This window comes from Haemaphysalis longicornis, unplaced genomic scaffold (assembly GCF_048455015.1).
Source record: "Haemaphysalis longicornis isolate Haplotype H1 unplaced genomic scaffold, Haemaphysalis longicornis Haplotype H1 scaffold_1, whole genome shotgun sequence".
Classification (NCBI taxonomy): Eukaryota; Metazoa; Arthropoda; class Arachnida; order Ixodida; family Ixodidae; genus Haemaphysalis; species Haemaphysalis longicornis.
In genome coordinates this window covers 9,633,210-9,655,993 of record NW_027526203.1, presented here as the reverse complement: position 1 = coordinate 9,655,993, position 22,784 = coordinate 9,633,210, and the positions used below count along the sequence as shown (strand labels likewise).

At 47.4% G+C, this 22,784-nt stretch overlaps 1 protein-coding gene across 1 annotated transcript in view; it reads left to right on the top strand.

The window, feature by feature from the left end:
* The window catches only part of LOC144175090 (valine--tRNA ligase, mitochondrial-like), a 234,542-nt gene extending 211,970 nt beyond the window's left edge, over positions 1-22,572 (top strand). The window contains exons 24-25 of the mRNA XM_077704154.1: positions 3,123-3,260; positions 21,324-22,572. Of these exons, the coding sequence (XP_077560280.1) occupies positions 3,123-3,260; positions 21,324-21,368 (183 nt within the window). The 3' untranslated portion in view covers positions 21,369-22,572. The remainder of the gene's footprint in view (positions 1-3,122; positions 3,261-21,323) is intronic.
* The last annotated feature ends 212 nt before the right edge of the window (positions 22,573-22,784 follow it).

Here is a 22,784-nt window from a genome sequence, read left to right as displayed (position 1 = left end):
CGCATGAGGCGTTTTCTGCTCACGAAAACGCGCCGCGCACGACACAGCCGCGCTGACGCTGCCGCGAATACCACCTGCGTGCTGCACGCTACGCGATCGCGGACGGCAACATGGCGGCGTCACCAGCCGTGAAGAGGTGCGCGTAGCTCCAGTGACCGCTTCTAACCGCTCTTTAAAATGTCACTGAAGGCGCAAAAGAAGACGTTTGTGCAGGAAAGGAGCTGATAATGTGTTTGAAAACGACACTACAAAGCAGCATCCGCGCCGCAAGCGAAAACGCCAATCAAATATCCGCCACCATGGTGCCTAAACATCTCCAGCGACGCCAGTTGGCTGTCCCGAGCGCTTTCAAAGAGCCGCAAGTCGTCAGGCTTCTCCCACTGCCGTGCTTGTCACGTGTCATACCGAGGTAGAACCAGTAGAACTTAGAAGCAGAAGCTGCCGCAGGCGCGGAATCGTCGACACAGGCGTGAAAAAATCGCCCGCGCAACGCCGACGCGCATGAATCGCGTGCAAAAACGCGTAAAGAAGTGTTTTATTCATCTCTAAAGTATTAGCGAATTCAATGATTCAATGCGCGGCGCTAACGTAGCCACAAATATAGTACATTGTTCAGTACACTTCCGAACACGATGGTGGGAGGTTAGTCGCTCAAAAGTAAATCGCGCAGCCGCTTCCGTCAGCCGCCATGTTGTTTGTTTTGGTATCGCGCGGCAGTGGCCGCTGCCGGTTGCTTCGATGGTTGTCATCTCGCAGCGAATGTGTTCTTCCCACTCATCCCACAGCGCATGGTTATTCCGGGTGCTTATACAAAAGCTTTTCTTTTTTAACATCTACCGCGCATGCTGCAATTGCGCGGCTCCTGTGGGAGCATGAGCCGCCGTGTGGAACGGAAGAGCTCTTTGGATACGATTTTCTAGACGGCGTTGGCATTTCTTAGTCGAGCCATGTCAGGCGCCGTGCGGCGTCCACGCGCCCGCAGGTGTTATCTCTCCGCTCTCACCCCCTCTCCCATAGCAACAGCTGCGAGCACGCGCACTCCTCCTCTCCCCTAGCAACCGGAGCAGGTGGTGCGGGCGGATCAGCGGCAGTGAGTGGAGAGGAGGAGCGCGCTCGGGCGTGTGAGGGCGCTCGCATCGCCGGAGCTCGCCGGAGCTCCCGCGTGTGTGGGAGAGTGTAGGCGAGGGTAGGCGCGGTGCTTCGGTGCTTCTCCTCTCGACACTCGCCCCACTCTCCCGTTCGCTCGGTCGCAAGTATATATAAATGGAATGTCTGCCGGCAACGGTACCTCGAGCAAGAAGTGTAATACAATCCAGTTCGAGCATTACACCTCTCGCTGGAGGTGACGTCACTGTAGTGGCTTCAACGTCATCTTCAACCGGAGGAGAAGAAGAAGCGGAAGACAAGGCTGCGAAGCGAAGAGCGCGTGATGCCGGACGCAAGCGCTTGAAGCGAGCTGCCGACGCCGAACTCCGTGCTCGGGAAGCCGCTGCGAAACGCCAACGCCGAGCCGAAGACCCCGAAATACGTGTTCGACATGTGCATTCGCATTTCCTCAGGATTCCCTTCGGAGAGGTGGGGTGATTCTTTTTTTTTTTTTTTTTTTTTTTTTTTTTTTTTGAGAGAGAGAGGTGCAATTTTGGGCGTCGACTTGCAATCGTGTAAATACGGTACTTATGTCCTTTGTTAGCAGTGCCTGGCCATGCTCAGCCGTCTTATCTGTGTTCGAAGGAAACAAGCAAACCACGGGTTTCCTTCCCTTTCTTTTGTATGCAGCACAAACGATGATTTGATAGGGAAGCTGTATTGCTGTGTAGTCACTATCCTAGAGTGTTTTTGTTTAATCGAAAATGTTCTTGATCTTTATCAATGCTCCTTGTAACCAGAGCACAACAGATAAATTCGCGGAAAGCAAACACCGTGGCATTCACTTTGCCGGCGCTCGTGTGGGCACATCATTTTGTTGTCTGATTCTTCGTCGCTTGTGTATTCTTTAAGCTCTTGGCGGAACACAAATTCGGTCCAATAAACAGTCATTTCTTCAAGAACCTTGCTTCCTTCTTCACTGCATGACAAAATAAAATTTCATAATATGTGCAAATCGCACAAAATTTCGCAGCAGTTTGATATAGGCCATATTTCGATGTATCGGATTCAATATAATGCAGTTTGACCACAGTGACCCCCTTGCTCTCATGGTGGTTCTGGTGGACTTAGTGAATGGCCACCGAAGCTGGGCCTGACAGCATTTCTCGGCAACACTGGAGCGCTGCTCACCGGCCACATCATTGGCTGCTCTTTACTGTGATGCAAAGGAACACAGTGAATGGGAGGAACCAAAGGGAAGGCAAGGGGCAAAAAAAGAATGAAAAAGAAAACAATTCTGCCAAATTCTGTAGGCTGCTTCGAAATTCAACAAGATCCACAAAGTCTCTTTTTATGTTCCTTCTTCAATGACTTCTGATTTTTGGTGAATGTTTGGCAGCTGGAGTGCACCAGTTCATTGGCATTTAGTGATAGGCTGACATTTATGTGCAAATCTGCTGTTAGAAATGTGACGGAATAGGTTGTGTTAATGGAACAAACGCCACTTTGGTAAAGGTGTTGTCTGCTTCAGGAAAGGCATTTTGTTGTCCTTGCTGGTTGTTTTGCTAATACCTCTGGAAAGTGCAAACTTGCAATGTGAGCAGCAGTGAAAGGACGAGGCCACAAAGGAGTTTGCACCGTTGTCCTTTTGTTGTTGCCCCCATTGTAAGTTTGCGATGTCCAGTAGTATTATGTTTTACCAACTGGCCTGAGACAATAATAGCCTTGCTTGCTTTACTGCTCCAAAAACTTCTCCAGAACGACTCGAGCTGATCGCACGAGGATTTGTTGTGGCCTAGATACCAAGTGGACTGGTGGAAAGGGCATCAACGGGCGCAATGCAGCATACGCCAAATTATGGTGTGGCATCTACCCGCACTCCAACAGCCTGTTGAGGCCTCATGCAGACAGGCTGAATGAGTCCATCAAGTGTTGCGCTGATGTGGTTGCACAGTCGTGCTTTTGAAAGCAGCACACACGTCCCTGCGTCGTTTGGGGAGCAGCTGAGGCAGTCTGCTGTTACACCTCTGCTGCAGAAAGCGGTGGTGGAAGCGGCGACACGTGGCCGTCTGCAGCAGCTCCTCAAAAAGCTGGACACCCTGGAGCGGCGCTCGTCCCACCCGAGGTTCCGGCAGCAGGGCTCTAACGCGGAGCGAACCAGGCACGCCGAACAGGTGGGCACTCTTTGTTGTGCCACCCATGTGTGCGCAGTCCGTGGGGCAGCGGGCGATGTTTTTGCGTCGGTCGATCAAAAGCTTTGGTTCCTGGTGGAACTGCCTTGTGCAACCCAGACTCGTGCAACTGTCTCCAAATTCTGTGCAGGTAGGGTTGCCACCTGACCGGTTTTTGACGGGCCCGACCGGTTTTTTAGGCAGCGGGCCGGTTGCCGGTCTGTACCTGAAACCAGCTGGCATTGGCCGTTTTTTTGGCTATCATGCCGCAGTTATTCCTTTTTGGTCTTTTGTAAGCGTCAATACAGCAACTATGATGATAAATATGGGACGACAAGCTGTGCAAAGACACGCAAGCCGAGAAAATACGTAGCTGAGCGCGATTCCTGTGATGGAAGGTGTACAAGATCAGGAACAACGCAACGAAATGCCGCCGGCGCGGCCAGCAAGTGCGGTTACTTATCAGTGCAGCACATTCAGAGCAATAACCAAAAGCTCAACCACTTTCAGTACAAATATTATGTTGATTTCTCTGTAGGAAAACAGTACAATAAATGGCATTGTAGGGCAAAAAAAAAAAAAAACGTGGCTCCTTTTTTTCCAACACAAATTCGCCCTTCTTTATACCACACCAACTACCCCCCCTCCGAAGGGCCGGTTTTTTCTTCGGGAAAAGGTGGCAACCCTATGTGCAGGCGTCAGCTCAATATTATGCAGTATTGTGTACTGCTATGTGAGTGCTCAACTTCTGAAAGCAGGCAGTAAGCAGCTGTCACGGGATGGTGATGCTGTGCCAGGTTGTGCTATACCAAGTGGTGCTTTACCTTCATTGCCTGGTCTGTTAGACATTTGATGTGTTTGGGTAACACACTATTTTGCAGGAGCTTTATCAATATTGTGCACTACTTTCTTCATCTAACCTGGTCCAGAAAGTTAACTCACACAAGAAAAATACGTGCAAGTAAAGAACGGACTTCCATGCACATGTGTAGGGCAATGATAGATACATTAAAATCTCGATGTTACGATTCTGGGTGATACGAATTTCATGATGATACGAATTTCTAAGTCCCAGCGAAATTGCATTGTTTGCAATGGGAAAAATTTCGGCTCTTATGAACGGACCTGCGCAGCGTGGCGGATAATACGAACGAGCCGGCGAGGCGCCCGACTGCCGAGCGAGCAAGTGACAACGACGTGCGGGCTCTCTCTCCCCTCTTTGTCGCTCTTTTTCCAGGAATGGCCGAGCTGTTGTTTTCTACTCATGAAAACGTGCCGCACACTCCACAGGCGCGCTTACGCCACCGCGAAACCACCCGCATGCTTTTCACGGGGCACGGCCGGCCGTGGCAACATGGCGGCGGCTTCGGTCGCGAAGTTATAGTGCCTAGAATATACTGGCTAGTGTGCTGAGGGCGGGCGCCGAGGAGGCCCCGACCATGATGACTGGCGGCGGCGCCCGCTTGGGGCGCTGCTGTGCGAGAGGGTGCATCTGCGCGCCGTCCGCGCAGCGTTCCGCGCGCTCCCCAAGCGCTGCGAAGCTTCAAGTTAGCCGAGTAGCGCGAAGCGGGCGTTTACTTTTTCCGTGTATTTGGAGCGTTCGTTACAAAACGCCATGCTATATAAGAACTACGTGAGTGCGTTTGGAATGCACGCATTTTGTTAAACCCAATGTAGATAAATGTGTGGCGTAAACTTTGCCGTCTCCTCCCGCCCTCGAAAAACTTAACTTGTCAGTAACCACCCAACCGATTTTTTATTTACTTTTCTTCTGAGAGCAGAAATATCACAGGAAGTTTGAAACCCCTTACCATATGGCCTGCATTCTGCCAGAGATGAAGTGAAAACAAAATAGTAATGACAAGTATGTCAAGCAAATAACCGGACACTAAATCAACGTTTGAGATTCAGAAGTGCCTTAATTGCTGCGCTGCGCTGATTATTTTGGGCTGGTGACGTTAGTTTGCGACCCTCTCTCAATCAAAGGAGATAAGATAACATGTGCGGCAATATCACAGGTGAAATAGAAAACATTATGGCAGTGGCATTTAAAGTGACACCTTCGATTTGTTTAAAATGAACATGGATATTTGTAAATGTCTCCAAAGGACGGTCGTTGCCGAAGACATAATTAACAACCTACAATTCACCTATTACGGCATTAAATAACTACACAGAACATGAATTATATTTGAGAACTCCTGTCGTAATGAGAATAATAGTGGCGTTCGAAATCTCAAAGCAGCTATTGTGCTTCACCAGGCAGTAAATTAAAAACATTAATTGTTATATCTGCTACTTTAAATTGTTTTTCATGAAGGACCTGACCAACAATATAAACCACGATTTATTACACGTTAACCAATTCCAAAAGTTTCCTCGTGATTCAACTAACCTACTTACCAGATAGCTCAGTGTGATGTTAAGAACCGACCTTCGGGTGGCCTCTTTAAAGCGTGCCCAAACTATTCCCCTCTTTAAAATACTGTTCCGCCTTTGTCAACGCGGCGCGTGCATTACAAAAGGAGCTGTCAGTCCCTCGTCACATATCCGCCGCCTTGGCGACACTGAAGGCCCATAACGACATGTGAACTTCCCTGCGTGCTCGCTAACTTCTCCGAACGCGGCGGCGCCCCTTTCATTCATCTTTGGGCCCACGAATGACGTCGCAGCGACCGTAACACCAGGACGCACCCGCGCTTTGCAAGCTCTAATGCGGTAATTACCCCCGGAAACTAGAAAGACTACCGCCGAAGCCACAAGGCACCTTTGCCGTCACTTCGACCTAAGTTAACAAAGGTGCGGCAAGCCGCAACATGACATTGACAACTTTTGTCTGCATGTCTAGCTAGGATTATCTCTATCGGCTAGACGAGAGTCCCCGGCCTTCATGGTCACAGGATGAAAAGCGTATTATCCATGGTGGGGGTTCAAATGAACCGGGCCTTTCGTGCTTAGGGAGCCCGGTTGGCAAACAGTGTTTCAAAAAAAGTTTGGGCCTCCTGCTGATTTCCCTATTAAAACAGGGATTATCTATTACAAAATGAATGCTTCGAAAGGGCTGTTTGTTGCATGGTGTGCATAAACTATAAGTCAGCTCACAGTGCATCAGTCTGAGGGGAAAACGTTGCAATCGCCCAGAACCATGCATCGCGTACAGCGAAGAAGCTAGTTTAGCTGATGGACAGAGATAGCAGCCGGACTGGGATTTGAGCAGCTGCGGTCCAACAATTTCGGAACGCGCATAGCGCACAGAGAGCAGTTTCTGTTTGAAACCTGTTTTAATGCGCTAAAAAAAAAAATCTGGAAATAAGGTAACGCAGAGGTTTCTATGCTATATTATGTTTTCATGATAGCGTAAACAACGCCCAATTAAATACTTATACGATATGGAATTCTCTGATTATGGAAGATTCAGAGGTTGGGTCGGGATGTCCTGCCCCCTCCCCCTCTTAATTTTTGGATTTATTTTCCCAAGTAGACGACCCCTGAAGTCGTAGAAAAAGTGTAGTTGATGACTTTTTTCTATTGTGGTGTATTTTGGTTTCTTGAAATTTTGTCTGTACAAAAATTATTGACGCCAATATAACAAAGTATGTGTTACTTCTACCAATTATGCATTTTTGTGGAAATGCAAGGCATAACTTTTGGGTCATTCTCGCTATTTTTAATGCGTATTCGCATCTTTCTTTTTCGAGCTTTTCTAGTTCAGGCCTATAAGATGCATATTTCTCATCTGTAAATTTCTGTAAAATTTCTATTTTTTTATTTTTTGGTTTGTCAGTATTTTGTCTGTGCAATTATCTCTATTCATACTTAATAACGATTTAGTGTGTCAGTGCCGCCAAATACGAATTTTTGTGCAAATGCAGGGCGTTACACGTACGGTCCCCGGTAGGGTGGGGGGGGGAGGAGGAGAAGGGGTACTCGTCAGTGCTGTGTTGTGCAGTGAGTGAGTGCCTTGTTTCACGGCCAATCGGGCTGGAAGCTTTTCGAGGACTTCTCAAGTCTTCTGGCGGCGTTCTTATTGATGTAACGCATCCAGGCCCGCCTTCACTTGCTAGTTGCGTGAACACGTGTTATGTGTGTGTGTAATACATTACTTTAATCATTGCAGCAATTTCGTTCAATGGTCGTACACCCAAGTATCCTCGCAGTTTGCTGTTATTAAAGATTGGAACTGCTTTTCCCCAGTTCCGAGGAGCCTGCAGGCACTGGACATTGCAAAAAGTATCCGTCCGAGTCTGGCTGGGACATATTTTCCGATAAGCTTGGGCAGTTTATTTCATATGCGAGCAACGAAGGCTGCTCTTCTGTGACGGACATGGCGAAACTTCTAATCCGTGAAAATTTTGAAGGTTCATTCCCGGATGTTTATGTTGCTGCTACTTTTTTTTTTTTGTGCTTGTTGGTAACGAATTTCACTGGCGAAGGTCATTCAGCCAGCTGAAATCGATCAAAAAGCGCTTTGATCAGTGGTGTCTGACAGCTGCCTCAGCGATTTGTCGCTGCTCAGCGTGGGGACGGAGATTCTTAAAAGCGTCAATGATGAGGATATCATCAAGAAACTAGCGAGTGAAACGGAAACGCTTGTAGAAACATGCAGAACTTTTATCTATTCTTAAAACGCGAATAAAAACAGAAAGCATGCTAATACGTACACATGCCCCATTTCAAGGTTGGATTTCGGCGAAACGCGCGTAAGGTATAGAAAATTTTGTTTATTTATGTAGTAATTTAAGAGCAAAAGAGCCGCATGCAATAGGAATGTGTTTTTTCTGTTATAAATATATATATATTGCCTGCAAAAATGTAAATCTGTTACCTGTTTACCAGTGAACTATGTTTTATTATTAAAATATTTTTGCAATGTTCGGTATCCATCTCATTTGCTGTAAGCGCCACTTTTTCTAAAAAATTTAGCTCCCCGCAGGCTCAGAATATTTCATTAATAAACCATTCAAATTAAATTTCGCGTTAAGTCGGCATATACAATATACTGCCTTAGGAGAGCTTAAATTTGGGTTTCTGGATGAAATCACAAAATAGCCAGGCAATTGGTAGCTTATTTACTGTTAGGATGGGCGAACAGTTTCTGAATAAGGGCTATTTGTTTACTTCGGCAGTGCTCACACGCCGCCGACCAAAGCGTGGGCTGCCGAATATGCCGCCACGACAGAAGAGCTTGGTGGCTTTCATGCACCCTCTCGCCGAGCAGCGCCCCTTGCGGCCTTTGCGCGCAGTCATCGCCGGTGGGGCCACCCTCTCCCGTAGAGAATGCGTGCGCTCCGCACACTAGCCAGTATATTCTAGGCACTATAGCGAAGTGGTGTGGTGCGCTCGAGCGACCGCTTCTAAAATGCCGCTCAAAGCACACACGAAGTTTCTTGCGCAGTAAATGAGCTAATAATGTGGGCGAAAACGGTGCTATAAAACATAATCCGTGCCGCTAGTGAAAGCGCCCATGAAATATCTGGTGGGCTGCTAAGCCTGAACATCTCCGGCGGAGCCAGCCGGCTCCCTCGAGCACTTTGAAACTGCCGCCTTGAGGCGCATGCCTTCCCATTGGCACTAGTCGTCAGGCTCCTCCCACTTCCACGTGCATCGCGAAGCACTTTCTCACCGAGGCACAGGCGGCCGCAGCTGCGTAATAGCCGATGTGCACGAATCGCGCGAAAAAATGCTCTTGTAGTGAGCTTGGGCACCGCAAGTAAGGAGACGAAAGTCCAGAAAGAACCGCTCGGCGACGTGGAGGTTAAAGGGACACTGAAGTGATTTGTAAACATTGCGGGATTACGAGCGCAAATTGTAGTCCGGAGTCCCTAGGCCCTGTTTCGACCACTCTGAGTGCATTTACGCGAATTTATTTAGTAGAAAAATCAATTCGAAAATGCTGTCCACCTCTCTGCACCCTCGCCCATTTTCTGTGGCGTTTTCGTGTGACGTCAGGAGATGATCTGGCAGTTGGCTGCGCTACTGCACAGCTCGCCGGCCTTCCAACAGTCAGTCGGCCCAGTGTTTCGTCCGCCGGCGGGTCGTCGCAGTTCGTTCACTCAGTTGAAACGAAACCAGGACACGTTTGTGAATGGAAGAATGTGCCTTTCTTTACTTTGTTAGTTTGTACACTGTATCTAGCTCCAAGTCAAGGTCGCTTCACACAAGCGTAGCACAAGCGCACATGCGACGCTTAACTGACTTATACGCCAGTAGGAAAATATAAGGCCACTTGAAGGTGGGAGAAGAGTCAGTGAAGTCAATATAGGTACTAAGGAAATAAAATCAACTGATATTTTTACCGTACAGCGTAAAACTAGGGTGCGGGAAGCACTTTTTTGCACTCAGTGAACAAGCACAGCGGTCAGCAGCACAACTACGCATCTGCGAATGCTTTTCCGTCTAAGAAATGCAATTGCTAGACGTGAGGCATTGTGGAAACTTGGGGGACGCTTACTGCATGACCGCAATACAACAAATAGTCACCTAAGCTGCTTGAAATGCTAAAACTAAATAAAAGTGTAAAATGGTTATACATTATATACCTTATATTTCCAAGGTCAGCAGCGCTCGCCCGTGGCCGAGTCGTCTCGAGCGCTGGGTGTGTAATTGCAAATGTTTTGCAAGTCACCAGTTCGAATCCCCGGGGGCACATTCTTTTTTTTTTATATATATACAGTGTAGACCATTTATAATGTGACCGCTTATAGTGCGGGACCGGATATAACGCGGGTTTTTGTGACCACCGGTTTGCCTCCCATAGAACTCAATGCATAAGCATACCGCTTAAGATGCGGTTGGCCGAAGCACAATACCGTTTATAGTGCGGTTTTTCGGTGGGTCTGCTCATCGACCAGCGCAGCTGGGGCATCGTTTTAGGGTAGCAAAAGAAAAAAAGAAATGATCAAATCGGCCATCTGACGCAGCGCGGCGCACCCCTTACTCTCCTCTAACTTCGACACAGAAGCAAGAAATAGGCACCCTTTAGTTCGCGCGTACGTGATAACCACAGGTGTCCTTGCTTGATGCACCTCGGAAGATAGCGACGGGCTCCCCATACGCGCGTGGCAAGTTGTTTCTACTAATCGTGAACCGCATGGCCTGTTTTCGCACACGGATTGTGCACATCGGCGTTGCGCGTGCGTTTTTTTCATGCTCGCGTCTACGATTCCGCGCTGGCAGTGGCTTCTTCGCATGGCAGTGGGAGGAGCCTGACGACTTGCACCAATCGAATGACGCGCACCTAATGGCGGGAGATTCGAAGCGCTCCGAGCCGGCTAGCCGTGCCATAGGTGTTTAGGCTAAAGTCCCTCGATCAGATGAAGGGACTTTAGGCTTACCACCGCGGTATTTTTTCATGGGCGCTTTCACAAGCAGCGTGGATGGCAGTTTATATTCCACTTTGCGGTCACATTATCAGCTCTTTTCTTGCATGAGCATCTTCGCTTGCGCCTCGTGCGGCATTTCAGCGAGCGGTTAGAAGTGGTCGCTGGAGCTGCCTGCACCGCTTCACGGCCAGTGCCGACGCCATGTTGCCGCCTCTTACCGTGCCGCACTCATTACGTCGGTTGTATTCGCGCCGGCGTCGCCGTGCCTGCGGCGTGCGCTGCACGTTTTCACGAGAAATCGCTCCATGCAGTTCACGCTTTAGAACGTTATGCAGATAAGCCACCGCTCTTCCCGAACAAGCGAGCCGCACGAAGATTTCCACCACCAGTACGCTGCGCTGATAAGCAGCCGCCTTCGGCATCGTGAACACAAGGTGGGGTAAAAAAAAAAAAAATCCTGCTGGCCTTTCTTATCATGTACTGCGGCATCTTTATAGATGCAAAAAACGCAGCCATGGTCTTTCAAAACACAAACACAACGGAAGTTAAAGCCGCACTCGCCGTTTGTAAGACCGCGCTTTTGCAATGTGTGAGACCTGCAGGGTTCGCACAGGTCCTTGAAAACCTTGAAAACCCTTGAATTCAGAAGTGTCAATTTCAAGGCCTGGAAAGTCCTGGAATTTTTAAATGGTCCTTAAATATCCTTGATTTTTATGGAGAGAATCAATGGTCCTGTCTTTTCACAAATTTAAAGCATTTGTCGTGGGTTTTAGGTGTTAACAAATCTAAAGAAACGTAACAATCAAGCTGCAGTGTATTGCTTGAAATTTTCAAAAAGTTTTGTGGATTTTCATTATTACGAGGCAACATTGGGAGCAGGCTTTTCACAATCCAATCCATGTCACAATACAATCCAGTGAAAGCCAGTTTCTGTTCTCTATCTTGCATCTTACAAGTCTGTGGACGTTTGCTCATTGCATGTTTGCTGTGCCTCATACGCTCCATCTGTGTTTGCTTTTACGTGCAAATGGTGGATGTGTACATAGTTCGTCCTGCCTTACAGCAACACTTGCTGATTCAGTTTCAACTGATACTCTTGCTGACAAAGCAGGAGATGCAGGCAACATTAACAAAGTTATGAAATCAAACAGCCTGAGCAAAACAACACGAAAAAAAAACCTCTAAATACCAACCATGAAATAAAAAATAAAGCTGGGGGAGCAGTCATGCACCTGTTAGTGGCTATCTAAATGTGCAATATTGTGCTTAGGTATTGTGCAATAAAAGACTGTTGCATTGTGTTGAAAAAGCTATAAATAATCCCAGATAAAACATTGGATGGGGACCTTGAAAATGTGTTTTCTGGTCCTTGAAAGACCTTGAAAACCCTTGAATTTTTGCTTTTGAAGCATGTGCGAACCCTGGACCTGGCAGCAGCGGCTGTTGTTAAAAGTAATACGAAATAAAGACCCTTCCTTCGTTTTTAGGCGCTCTGCGTTTGGGTGATAAAAAATTTTGGATGACTTGAGAGGTAGGTGGCGATTTGGTTGAATTCGCGCACGTTTTGGTTATAGTGCAGTACCGCTTATAGTGCGGATTTTTGCGGCTCCCGCGAGATACGTTATAAGCGGTCTACACTGTATATAAGTTGCTGTTTCATTTTCGGCCGATGTTTTCTATGCTGAGTTCGCCTTTTTTTGGGCCGTAACGTTCACTGCTCCACGAACTAGTTCACAGAACGCGCGCAGGCTGACACTGGCGCGCTAGCGAGTTCTCGTTGGCGTGCTGTTGCCGCACCGACGGCTTGCGGGCAGTGGGCACAGGCCAGAGTCCACAGACCCCTGGTCTGGTGCGAACACACTTTTTACGATACAGGCATGAGTGAGGCAAGCTCCAAATATGGGGGAAAAGCGCATGGCATTTGAGCGTCTGCGGGGACGTGGAGGGCGTTCGTCCACTGCGCAGGCCTCGGCTAGTGATTGCTACGATTCCAAGCCATCCTGGGAGGCTTATCTTATGCATTTTACAGCCGACAACATGGCAGAAGCGCGGTATGACGATTACTGAGATATCAAAAATGCCCATCCAACGATGCCGTCGGATGTCAAGCATGTTGTTTTGCAGAACTGAAACCGAAACTTGTTTGAATGCTAACCTTGGATATCGTCCAATCACGGTGCATCTCCTCCCGTCGTCACATCCCTTAGTTCGTGCGGCCACCGCAAACCGTGAATGGTAGTTTTTCTTTCACGCTTTGTAAAATAATTACCGACTTGTCAACCGGATAAACGATGAAAAGTGTGCTAATTTGAGCCCGTCTACGCAGTGCAAGCAAAAACGGAAGCTTGACAAATTCACTTCAGTGTCCCTTTAAAAAAAAGCAGAAAGTAAGGAAAGAAATAAAGGAAAACTTTTTTAGTGCTCAATTTTTTGTTCTGTGTTGGTTCATACGAATTTCGGATGATACGAATATTTTTTGCGATCCCACAAGATTAGTATCATTGATATTTTACTGTACATAGCTTCTGTGCCACCTGGGCAGTTAGTTGCTGTTTACAGGCTGTCTTTATCATGCCGCCTGGCTTCTTGACGTGACTGTCGAGTCGGTGACACCCACTGATAGTAGTAAATGGCCTGGTGAGTTAGAAGGGGCCCCATTGAAATCTCTGCAGGGGGAATAAGCAGGGTCAAGATTCTTACAAGTTTCTGTCGCATTCTTCAAGCACTTGAACTGTCCCATTGGTGAGGTGCAAGGCTCTATTGCCATTTGTGCTTGGTATTAGTACTTGCTGCAATACCTTACCTCTAGGGGTGGTGTTATCTGTCCTTTTGTGCTTTGAAAAACTGCAAATTCGAGTTTAGGTGTTTACCATGCCGAAGCTACACGTGGGCTATGAGGCACACCGTAGTGGAAGGCTCCGGATTATTTTCTACCACCTGGGGATCTTTAACATGTGCCAAAACATGTGCACAGGGGTGTCTTCGCTTTTGGCCTTCACCAGAAATGTAGCCACCCCGGCCGGGATCGAACCGGCCACTAAGCCAGTGGGGCAGGAGCTTTGCAGAAACGGGAAGAGTGGCCTGCTATGCGGCCAGCCTCTGCTCATTGAGAAATGAGGGAGCCATGTGGGGCTGATTTCATGGGCGTGTCTGCCAGCAACTCTGGCATAATGAGACGCTGATTAGGCACTCTGTCGCACGGCTGGCAAACAACCTCTACATTGGCAGCGTCCCTCAATGTTTTTCTGGCTACGAAACTCCAGCTGCAGTTTCATACAGGGACAAAAAGCTGCCGCTAAGGTCGCCGCTTTCAGGGAGGGGGCACTTCGTGCCTGGAGAAGTTGTACCGTCTGAGGTGCGCAATGAGGTTCAAATTCGTTACAGGTCTACAGTGTCACCACGACGGCGGATATATGTGACGAGGGACTGACAGCTCCTTGTGTAATGCACACGCCGGGTTGATAAAGACGGTAGTTTCGTCGGCGCTGAGCATAATTTCGGCGCGCGTCGTAAGAACAATACTTTAAAGAGGCCGCCCAAGAGTCGATGGCCGGTGCTCAGAGTTGCTATAAGTCGGTTCGGTTTTAATTAGTGATGTGCCTGTGCTTTGATGAATACCTTGGAGTTTCAGTGAGAGTGAGAGTGGGGATCAAGTGATTGTTTATGTATAAACCTTTGGTTGACGTGGCCAGTTAGAGGCCCAGTGTGTGTTAGTAGCTCTAGTAGTTCTTCCTCGCACTCTTTTGGGACATGACCTTGAAGGCGTGGTTTTCATGTAATAAAACTGAAGTGTTTGGTGTTTTGCGGTGGCTCTAAAGAAGCTAGAAACGAGGGTTAGTCAACCAAATTAAAGCGAACGAGGGCAGATGCCTTGATACCGTTGTGACTTAAATATGTTTAGCTAAGTGCATTTAAGTATTTCTGTTTGCATGTAAATTATGTACATTTGTGAATTGATACGTCTTGAATCTTTACCAAATTTCATCATCTGTAGATTAAAAAGAGTTCACCCCAGGACCTCACAGCCATTTTGAACTTCATCGCTGTATTACAGTCCTTCAGTGTCCTTCAGTGTTTTTTGAAAAGCATTTAGGACTCTGGCTGTACTGAGCATGCTACTGTAGCGGCACGCCAGAAGCAGTCTCTACAATATATGACCGAAGGCACCACATCGACTAATTACTTGAAACTGCGAAAAGAACCTGCCGGCCCCACAGGGGCACCTTGTGAGTTCAAGGTGACGGTATTGGCGACACCGCGGACCCCGAGCCCATGTGGGTTGGACCCACCCACGCCCCAGCTGTGCATGGCTCAGCTGTGTCCAAGGAAAAGGGAATCCTGGTTGCTGAGTTGACGCTGAGGTTGTTTTTGGACCTTTACGGCCCCTCAGCTGAAACAACACGCAACTTCGGCCCCTGCTTCTTGCAGACGGCACTCGAGGACTGACCCGCCCTGGGGAAATCAGCTAGTCGCCTTTTCCTATCCTTGCTCTCTCTCCTTTCTCTTTTCTGCCCCCTTTCCTGAGCTTCCTCTTTTCCCCCTCTGGCAGCAAGGGTTAACCCTGTGGTTATAATCAGCCTTGATTAGACGTCATGGGGTTATAGTAGCGCTGTATGGTTAGTGTGACAAAGTCACGTTCCCTTGTTGGGCTCCGTGGTGGGCGACCAGCACCGCTGGCGAACACTTTATTTTTCATGGAAAAGAATAAAAATCTTGACCCTAATCGCCCTCCTAAACGAGGGCGCACCGAAGTTAATGCCTCGCAAAGTTCGAACAACAATGGTTAACTGACTGAGACGACCTTCTCGAAATGTCTGGTGATGCAATCTGACGACCCTCAGAAGCCCTTGAGGAAAGTGTCGCCGTTTGCCGTAGCCAGAGAGCTGAGAAATCTACTAGGACCAAGATACAGTGTTAAAAAGCTGCCAACCGGGGATCTCCTTGTGGAGGTTCAAGCAAAATTTCAGTCAGATGCCCTGCTGTCAATGAAAGAACTAGCAACACACAAGGTTCACGTAACTGCCCACCGCACCTTAAATACTAGGCTGGGGGTAGTGTCAGATGAAGACTTGATGGATGTGTCTGAAGATGAGATTCTGGGGGGGTAGAAAAACAGACAAATGTTATTGCAGTGCGAAGAATAAAGATCCGCAGGAAAGATGAGGAAATTGCCACAAAACATTTGGTTCTAACCTTCAACTCTACCACCTTACCCGACAGCGTACACCTAGGCTACCTGAATCTACGTGTGAGACCGTACGTACCAAACCACAGGCGCTGCTTCCACTGCCAGAGGTACGGGCACACACAGCAGTCATGCCGTGGAAAACCGACCTGTGCACTGTGCGCTAGCACCGAACATGGAAATGACTCCTGTGATGTAGAAGAAGTCAAATGTGTGAATTGCAGCGGTGAACACCCGGCATACTCCAGGAAGTGCCCGCGCTTCCGACAGGAGAAAGAGCTGCTAGCGATCAAGGTGAAAGAGAATGTGTTCTTCCAGGAGGCCAAACGACGCCTGGCCTTCACTCAGAAAGGGTCCTTTGCTGAGGTAGCCCGTCAGGGGGCGGGGCTGCCTCAGTTTCCGGCACTGGCGCAGTCCACTCAGGGGAACTGCGCAGAGCCACAGCCCCCTAAACGAGTCAAGCTGGCAGCCAAGCTCCCGGCCACCAAAGAAAGTGGTTTGGCCCACCAAAAGACTGTGCAGGCCCCGCCCCTGCCACACCATCGACCTCCTCTCCTCGGGTGACGGTCGACACACCTCAGAGGAAGGCGCCTTCAGGAAGTTGCACTGCTGCAGGTGCTGCTCCTGGGCGGCAGCGACCTGGGGACCCCCCCGACCCCCAGCAGAAGCCAAAGGGCCGGGGAAAACCACCTGGTCCCCCTAATGGTATTCATGGAACTGAAGGCAGTGCAAGAGAGGTAGAGGAGGAGATGGAGGTGTGCCCTAGTGCCTCTGGGAGCATGTCTTCATCCACACCATCATCCACACCTACTTGACCCCGAAAGCGAAAACTCTAGAAGACACCCATATGGTGCAAATAGTCCAATGGAACTGCCGTGGGTTATTGCACAATATAAATGATATTCATGCAATTATACACAAATATGAACCCAAAATAATAGCCTTGCAGGAGGCAAATCTAACAAAAAGACATGACAACATCTTTTGCAACTTTCACCTCCTTCGAAATGACAGAGAAGACTGCACCCATGCCTCGGGCGGTGTGGCCTTGGCTGTGGCACCAGGCACAATTCTCAAGTCGATGCAACTTAACACTACGCTGGAGGCTGTTGCCGCACAAGTCTATATTAACAAGCTTGTCACTGTTGTTTCACTGTACTTGCCACCATCAGGTCATGTGTCCTTACAGGAACTGAATGACCTCGTTGAACAACTTCCAGCTCCAATAATTATTATGGGGGATTTCAATGCTCATCACTACTTGTGGGGAGGTGAAAGAATAGATAGCCAGGGAAAACTCATTGAACAGTGGGTAACTACCAACAGCTTAGTTGTTTTCAATAACGGAGATAAGACGCATTTTTCTGCAAGTAATGGAAGCTTTTCTGCTCTAGACCTTTGTGTTGGGTCACCGGACCTCCAGATGGATTATGATTTGAGTGCTGCGAACAATCGGTATGGAAGTGACCACTTTCCTGCCTTACTGCGCGAAGTGCAGACCCTTCCTTCCCTCAAGGGCTGTGCACCCCGCCGATGGAAGCTCGAGAGGGCACATTGGGAAAGATTTAAGGAGTTAGTTTGTTTTGATCAGTTTGACAGCAGCATGTCCATTGATGAGGCAAATACCTACATCTGCGAGGAACTTCTTACAGCTGCAAAAATTGCGATCCCCCAGACATCTGGACGGATTCCCAAGCAACCAAAGCCGTCGTGGAACGATGCGTGTCGTGAATCCCGGAAAAAGCAGAACAAGGCTTGGGGTATATTTAGACGGTACTCCACCTTAGAGAACTGTCTGAGCTTTAAAGCAGCCCGTGCTGCCGCCCGGAAAATCAGAAAAGTGGCTAAAAGGAATTCATGGCAAAGCTTTGTTAGTACAATAAATACTGCTACTCCCACAAAAAAGGTCTGGGACCATTTGCGTAAAATTAAAGGCAACTACAGACGGTTCAGCATACCACTTTTCTCTACAGACGGTGCGTGCAACCTACTGGAAACACAAGCAGATGTTTTAGGTGCCCACTTTGCAGAAGTCTCTAGTGATAAAAACATACAAAAGAATTCCTGGCACATAAAAATAATGCTGAAAAGGTTAAGATTAAAAACAATAGCAATAACACAGAGGAATATAATAAAAGGTTGAGATTAAAAACAATAGCAATAACACAGAGGAATATAATAAAGACCCGCCGCGGTGGCTCAGTGGCTAAGGCGTTGCGCTGCTGAGCACGAGGTCGCGAGTTCGTTTCCCGGCCGCGGCAGCCGCTTTTCTGATGGAGGCGAAAAGCAAAAACGCCCGTGTGTACGAGATTTCGGCGCACGTTAAAGATCCCCAGGTGGTCAAAATTAATCCGGAGCCCTCCACTACGGCGCGCCTCATCGCCTGCATTGCGTCGGCGCGTTAAACCCCACAATCAATCAATCAATCAGGAATATAATAAAGAATTCACTTTGTGTGAACTGAAACGAGCATTAGCTCAGTGCAAGGCTACCTCCTTCGGCCCCGACCTTATTCACTACGCCTTTCTGCAGCACTTAAGTGATGGGTGTTTAGAAGTGATTTTGGAGTTCTTTAGCAAAATCTGGAAAACAGGTAGGCTGCCTAAAGCATGGAAAAAGGCTATCGTAATAGACGGCAAGCCCCCAGAGTGTCCATCAAGCTACCGACCCATAACTTTGACCAGCTGTTTGTGCAAGACCTTTGAGAAGATGTTTAATTTTAGGTTGGTTTTTATTCTTGAAAGTTCTGGTTATATAGATAGGTTTCAATGCGGGTTTCGGCAGTTTTGGTCTACGACTGACCACCTGGTGAGGCTTGAAACAACGATACGAGATGCCTTTGTTAATAATCAGTTATGCCTTGCCATATTTTTTGATAAGGCAAAGGCTTATGATACAACCTGGCGTTATGGAATTCTCAAGGATTTAGCAGCAATGGGAATCAGAGGGCGAATGTTTTCATGTATTGAAGATTTTCTCCAGGAACGAACCTTCAATGTAAGACTTGGCAATACACTATCCCGTACATTCAGTCAGGAAAATGGAGTTCCTCAGGGCAGTGTACTGAGTGTGACCCTTTTTGCCATCAAGATAAATTCTTTGGCAAAGGTTATTCTCCGGCCAGTCATGTACTCCCTTTATGTGGATGACTTGCAGATTGCTTTTCGCTCGTGTAACCTCTCGATCTGTGAAAGGCAGGTCCAAACTATGGTAAACCGGTTACAACGATGGGCGGATGAAAATGGCTTTTGTTTTTCTCCTGAGAAGTGTGCATGTGTGTGCTTTACGCGAAAACGAGGTATGCATCCCAACCCTTATATAAAAATTAAGGATGTACCCGTTCCAGTACACAACGAGCACAAGTTCTTAGGTGTCACATTTGACTCAAAATTGACATTTGGAGCTCATATAAAGAAACTCAAAATGACTTGCACGAAAACATTGAACATACTGAAAATTTTGTCGCACAAGTCATGGGGTGCAGACCGCACATGTATGCTAAGAATTTATGGCTCGGTGGTTCGGTCTTGTCTTGACTATGGCTGTATTGTATATGGGTCAGCCCGCCAGTCTGTCCTCACCTCACTCGACCCAGTACACAATCTGGGCCTCAGACTTGCCACAGGTGCATATCGCACCTCCCCTATCGACAGTCTCTACGTTGAGTGCAATAAATAGCCCCTGGAGTACCGTCGAGCATACTTAAGTGGAGTATATGTCGCCAAGACAGCATGTATAAAGGACCATCCCTGTGCTGGTGAAGTGTTTGAGAATAGGTGCAAGAAACTGTATGCAAACAAGCCCAGAGTGGTCCGCCCTCTTGCCCTTCTTCATTTGGAGGAATACATGTGTGTCGCTATTTGTTGAAGATATGCCCGTCGAACCTTCTGAGTTTTTCGGACGCTGTGGCCCCCTGGGACCACAGGGCCGTCGAATGTGATCTGTCCTTGTTAAAATACGACAAAAAGACGTTTACACACCAAATTCTGCGCCAAGAATTTTACAAACTTAAGGACAAATAGTACAGTAGCTATTGCCACTACTTTACTGATGGCTCAAAAACCTCCTGTCATGCAGGTTTTGCTGTTTTCAATCCACCGGTGGCAGTAGCAAAGAGGATTGCTGATGAGAGTAGCGTTTTTACTGCGGAAATTCTTGGTATAACCTCAGCTATTGAAGATGTTGTAGCAAAGGGAGTACAGAAAGTGGCCATTTTTACAGATTCTTTGAGTGCCATACATGCTGTAACCTCCCTTGTCCCTTCAAAGAATGCAGCTGTAGTTGAGCTTAAAAACCGACTGTGCTGCCTTACATTAGCAGGGGTCAGAGTTGTTCTTTGTTGGGTACCAAGCCGTATCGGCATCCCAGAAAATGAAACAGCTGATAAAGCAGCATATGAGACCAAGCATCTTGAAATAACAGAGTTAAAGCTTCCCTACCAGGACCTTCGAAACAGCATACGAAAGTCAATGAAGTTGTACTGGCAGTCTGAATGGGATAAACAAACCAGAAATAAATTACATCTAGTCAAACCTTACGTATCTGAATGGAAAAGCTGTAGACACCGATATCGTTCCTTCGAGGTTATTTGGTGCCGGCTGCGTATAGGTCACACTGTGCTGACACATGGCTTCCCGTTGAAAAAGGAACAGGAACCCATTTGCGAGCACTGCGGAGAACCTAGCTCTTAATTACTGTACTACATATCCTAATAAGTTGTACATACCTAGAAGCAGCCCGCATTAGACATTTTAGAGCTTTATACACCTTTTGTATACCCTTACACCCAATGCTTTTACTTAGTGATGAACCAATGGTACCTTTGACTAAAGTTTTTGAATTTTTTAGAGACACTGGCTTTTTACACCAGTTTTAGCTACTTCATCTCACGAAAAAGTTCTTAAAAATAATCATTTCTATATTTACGATACCTTGAACAAAACTTTTAACTTACATTGATATCTTCTTACCTTGTGTTTGGCGCATTATAACCGAAAGGTTGCTGCGCCATTAAACCTCAACTTCAATTCAATTCAAGAACCTGCCGATGCCTCCGCATTCCGTGGGAGCCTAGCTTCGTCACGAAGGTCTCGCGTCTACCCCTCCATGCTCCTGGCGCCACCCGCGGCGGCTTCAGCGACATAGTAACCTCCTTCCATAGAGTTACGGCGGAGTTTCGTGACCAGAAGAGCATTGAGGGACTCTGGCAGCATATAAGCCTTCAGTGAACATGTTGCACACAGGTCGAGCATGCCTGTTTCAACTTACACTTCTCCCAGGCTCTACCAGATGCTTACGTAGGAACCGGAACCCTCAGTAGAAAAAGGAGGCGTGGGGGATCAAGTGGTGGGGATCACCTAGCTTAACTCCTAATGGAAAGAAACAAATTTCACTTGGCAGCACAGTGCATGTGGTTCAAAGTTGGGAGATAAAAAATAAAACATGTTTTTGGCCAGGCCTGACTGAAGATTTAAGCAAAACAAAAAGACATACATTGTATGCATCCCAGACAAGCTTTTCTTCTATCTTTTTACTCTTCCTTTCTCATCATTTCTGCAGGTTGCCAGCATAAAGAAAGAAATTCAGAGGCTGCAAGGATCGTAGCAACACTTCTTGTACCAGAGTGTCGGAGACATGTGCAGCAGACAGCGGGCAAGTTCCGAGAAACAGTTTCCAGCTTTGATCACGCATTGCCGACTGTTGTGAAGTTGGGTATTGCACGGGCCGGTAAAGGCTTGGTTCACAGGACTAATGCATTTCTGTGAACCCAAGCAGGTATTTGCCACAAACTCTACCATCCAAGGAGTTTTCATGGTAATGCCACATATCTCTACTGCGTGCAGCATTGCTGATGGCAGAAGGAGCGAGGAGCTTCAACTGTAAGGTTCTCACGTGGAAATAGCCTTATAGAGCTGTAGAAGCCTGTGATAGACGCTTGATGTGTAGCAGTTGTGTGTGTGCTTTGTGTCTGTGTAATCTTCGAGAGAAGCCAAGGCGGGCAGTCGACAGATCGTTGGAATAGAATCCCAAACTCACCATGCGGTTGTCTCTGTGGTCATTTATCACCGTTTTTCTAATGCCTCCTACGAGCAAACTGAATCAAATTTGTTGCTAATTTTAGTGCCTTCCACCGCACAATTTGATTTTCACTAATGTGGAATTTCCACTCTTCCCACATAGCAGAAGTTTTCTTTAATTAACCTGGTGGTGAATATTCCCCCTCCCCATTTACACTAGGCTATAGCAACGTGAGCAGCATGTGTTTGACATTGTCCTGCAAGGGCTTCTTGATCTCACTGGTTGCATTTGTCGGGTGAAGCTGTGAGGAAGACGGCAGCTTGGCACTCTTACCCGTGTTTTAAGAGTTCAGCTAACAAGGAACACCTCGAAGAAGTGATGCAATGTCCTGGACGAGCTAGCTTTCAGTTTCTTTTCTCGGCCTCCCCAGTAAAGGCTTTGTTTCACAACATGTTAAGTTTATTTGAAAATAATAAATAATGCGAAGGTGGAGTGTCTGTATTTCCTGCTTAGCGAAGGAGCATTTATAAAGAACCTAATGCTACTTGAACTGCAAATTTCGTTTTGTTTTTTCTCCACAAATGTTTGTTTTCTTTTCCTCTCAAACATTAGGTGGTCTTTGACTGGTGTTTCAGCTTTGTGCTTGAATTGCCCTGTAATAACGTGCATTCCCTTTACTCTTCCAACATCTCCCATCCCATCCCAGGTCTTGGGGAACTGCACACTTTTTATTTAGAACCTTTTACTCTCTGTCCCACTAATGTGCGTGTAATAAAGTTTCAAAAATTCAGTGTTGTGTGTAATTACTGTTGCCGCCATTTCTGCCAACAACAGGATTGCACAGTTTTGCACAGTTGCAAATCTTTTGAGTTGTGGCCACCCCACCTGGCGCCTGCAAAGCAGGTTTGTGGTCTTCCTATTTGGATTTTTGTGGCCTGAGTGGTGGTGACATTTTTTAGAAAACTGCTCACGCCCATGCTGTGTAACACTAATGGTGAGAAT